General features: G+C 37.9%; 1 protein-coding gene across 1 annotated transcript in view; it reads left to right on the forward strand.

Moving 5' to 3' along the window:
* Positions 1–3,761, forward strand: part of LOC115214856 (calcitonin gene-related peptide type 1 receptor-like) — a 111,509-nt gene extending 107,748 nt beyond the window's left edge. The window contains exons 13-14 of the mRNA XM_036505485.1: positions 2,574–3,546; positions 3,744–3,761. Coding sequence (XP_036361378.1) covers positions 2,574–2,882 — 309 coding nt within the window. The 3' untranslated portion in view covers positions 2,883–3,546; positions 3,744–3,761. The remainder of the gene's footprint in view (positions 1–2,573; positions 3,547–3,743) is intronic.

The raw sequence follows: 3,761 nt of genomic DNA on the forward strand, positions 1-3,761 counted from the left end.
TCGATTGGCCTCCTCCTCCAAAATCTCGGGCTTTGTGCCTAGAGTAGAAAATAATATTTTCATGCGTCTAATTTATATTTCCTACGCATACATCACCTGTTGTCATTGTGTGATTATTAGAATAAGAATTATTTCTTTCATTATCGATAAACTTATCTATTATCAAAATGAATGTGAAGACTTTTATACAAACATTTGAAAGATATTTGAAGATCAATGTACTGATTTGTTTGTTTCCTCTTTTTATCTCGTAGAATCGATCTTGAAGCTGTCTTTCGCCTTGACATTCCAGCCATTCCATGTAGTGTGGTTTGTTAACCAGAATCTGCGAAGCAAGTTCGATTTCTGTTTGAGACATTTCTTTGTCTCCGTACGCTACATAAAAATAGAATACCTTTGGGGTTGACTCAGCGACGGATTAATTATGTCGCAATGTCTTTCTTTATATATCAGTACATCAAGTTTGCACATGATTTCTGTTTAGAAATTTCTAGTGCAAATGTATTCCGCTATTTTACTCCGGTGCATCAAAAATAACACAAAGTATATGGTTTCAAATAAAGGCACGAAAAGAAGCTTCATGCTTAAAAATTACTAACACAAAATTTAGCATTTTTGATTAAGAGATTTGTATTGCTCAGGTCGTAGTTGGAACAATTGCATATAAGTAACTTCAAAATCTATTTATGAATCTTAAACGGCAATAAAATGTCCCCCTATTTTTATTCATTTATTTATTCTTTTGCACGAGTAAAAAATAGAATTTAAAAAATGATTTCATCTTTGGATACGCTCATGCTACGTTTCATGCAATGTCTGTCCATAGTCTTTGATCTCATTACCCCCGCCTTCGCGAAGGCAGAGTTATTGTTTTAAGTCGTGTGTTTCTTTGTTTGTCCGTGGACGAGATATATCAAGAACCGCTGGACGGATTCAGATGAAGCTTTCAGGGATGTTTGGCCTCGTGACTAGCACGGACTGATTAGATTTGGGGATCGATCCCGTACCGGACAAGGATACCGAATTTTTTTTCTGTTTGTTTTTTGCTTTATTTTTAAGAGCGGTCGGGTTCATTTTAAGTATTTTCGTTTGTGAAAGCAGTCAAGTGTATTTCAGATATTCTCATTTTAAAAATCATCTCTGGCTAATCGTTGAGAGGACGTTGGTGTTGTAGTCGAGTCATTTGAGATATTTTCGGTTTGAACGGCAGTTTTTCTAGCGGTGTCATATGATATTGTCACCCATAATTATAACCCTAGTATCGATCTATTGCATTTCAATCTGTTTAAGGTTAGGGTTAGGGTAGGGGTGTGGGGAAGGGTATCTTTTTTTTCTTCAGAAATGTAAATAAACCCAATCTGTTTCTTAAACGAGGGACATATTCATACGGCACAGAATGTTTTCACCTCAATAGATGTCATTGATTGGTTGAAATTGCAGAAATTGAAGAAAAATAACAGATTGGGTTTATTTACATTTCTGAAGAAAAAATATACCCTCCCCCCACCCCTAACCCTAGCCCTAACCCTAACTCTAACCCTAACCCTAAAATAGATTGAAATGCAATAGATCGATACTAGGGTCATAATTATGGGTGATAATTTCATATGACACCGCTAGAAAAAACTGCTGTTGTGCTGGAAAGAGAGAGAGAGAGAGAGAGGAGAAAGGTTAAAGGAATCGTTTGGGGAAAAGTTAGAAGTGACACCAGTAGAGTTTCGTTTTAATGAATTGCCGCCGGTAGTGGCATTCGAGGACTTAACGGAGTATTTGGTGTAAATGAGGGTGAGGAAATTTAAGAACTGAATAATTGGTGACTTTGTGTAAATTAAAAAGAAAAAGGAAAACCAACAGATACAAGACAGAATATTGAACTGTTAGTAAAACGTTATATAAAAACAGTAAAATGAGACTGCCTGTTTATGGGGTGGGCAGGTAAGTCATTCCATCCTCATTTTTCATTGTATCCATAATTTCATACGATATGTGTTTTTATGTACCCCATTCTCACCGTGGTCACCGTGACCGACCAGGCTATCAGATGTTGCTACACATCGCTGGTCACAATGCACTTCGCATTGTTTTAGCCTTCAAATGACGCCACCCCACTGACTAAGCGAGCAGGCCAACAGAAGAAAGAGAGAAAGTTGTGTCGAAAGAGTACTGCAGGGATCGCCACCGTCCCCTGCCGGAGCCACGTGGAGCTTTAGGTGTTTTCGCTCAATAAACACTCACAACGCCCGGTCTGGGAATCGAAACCGCGATTACGCTGCCCTAACCACTGGATCATTGCACCTCTACGTACCCCATTGTATTGTCTTCTATGTCCTTGTACTGTCCCCTCTCTATAAGAGCCATGTGCTCAATAAAAGAAATAAGGACGTTGGTGTTGCCTTGGCGGAGGTTTGCGCTCTCTGAGTGCTCTTGTTATCTTATAAATACAATAAGATATTGTTGCTCTTCCTAGAATAATGTTTCCTTTACATAAATTATATGTTTTACCTCTTTTAACCACATATAATAAAATACGTTTCGAAATATATAACTAATGCATTGTCAACATTTCTCTTCAGGTCCACATCAATATGAAACGAAAGATTAGCCGTTATGTAATGCGACGCGACACAGTGAGCCTACGGTCGAGTACCGGACACTATTCTTGCCATCGCCAGAATTCGGCACCAACGCAACATGTTCAGTGTCCGACATCTGATTTAGAGGAGTCGCTTCAACTGCAGTTATCAGATATCACTTCACACAACCAAGATAAACAATCGGAACATTCTACTGAACCGATGAAACAGTTCAGTATAAACTCAGACATTTCACAACTGAAATCTAACCAGCAGTGTGTTATGGTAGAAACCACGTTTACAACATAACGGATTTTGATTAATGTCTGCACGTGTGCATTATTTAGATACGTCACTATAAGCGTATAATTGTGTGCATAAGTTTTAAGAATTTATATTATTACATATTCATCCAACACACACACTTATATACATATAACATCATGTGTATCCGTGCGCGTGTGTGTGTGAGCGCATGCGTGTGTGTGTGTGTATTCCGCTTCGGCATTGCCATGCTAATGACCTAGTGTTCGAACTCAACATGCATATGCTTCAGTATGAAGCGTCAGTCGAGGACACAACTGTAATAAGAAATTGAGAAGACAATGGAAATAAAAATAATTATGAACTTCATTAGCGTACATCTGTTTCTGCTATAAGATTAATGCACTCATAGTTGGGTGCTTGAGTACCACCTTATAACTTCATCAGAGCTTCAAACCTGAAGTGCAATTTATTTGGGAAAACTTTTACATTTATGTTTATACATATCAAAAGCATTACCAATGAAAAAACATACATGTATGTAGGAAATGAAATTCAGGAGATTGAGGAAGAAGCCCTGCCCATAATTAGAATACCATAAAGTTTTAAATGTGTACAAGCATAAGTATATGACACATTTCTATAAGATGTGAACACAGTAAAAATAAATATCTCTCAGTAAAATATATATTTCTCCCTATTTCCTTGTGTATACTCTTTTTACTCTTTTTACTTGTTTCAGTCATTTGACTGCGGCCATGCTGGAGCACCGCCTTTAGTCGGGACTTATTCTTTTTTGTAAGCCCAGTACTTATTCTATCGGTCTCTTTTTGCCGAATCGCTAAGTGACGGGGACGTAAACACACCAGCATCGGTTGTCAAGCAATGCTAGGGGGACAAACACAGACACACAAACACACACAC

This window comes from Octopus sinensis, linkage group LG8 (genome assembly GCF_006345805.1).
Source record: "Octopus sinensis linkage group LG8, ASM634580v1, whole genome shotgun sequence".
NCBI classification, from domain to species: Eukaryota; Metazoa; Mollusca; class Cephalopoda; order Octopoda; family Octopodidae; genus Octopus; species Octopus sinensis.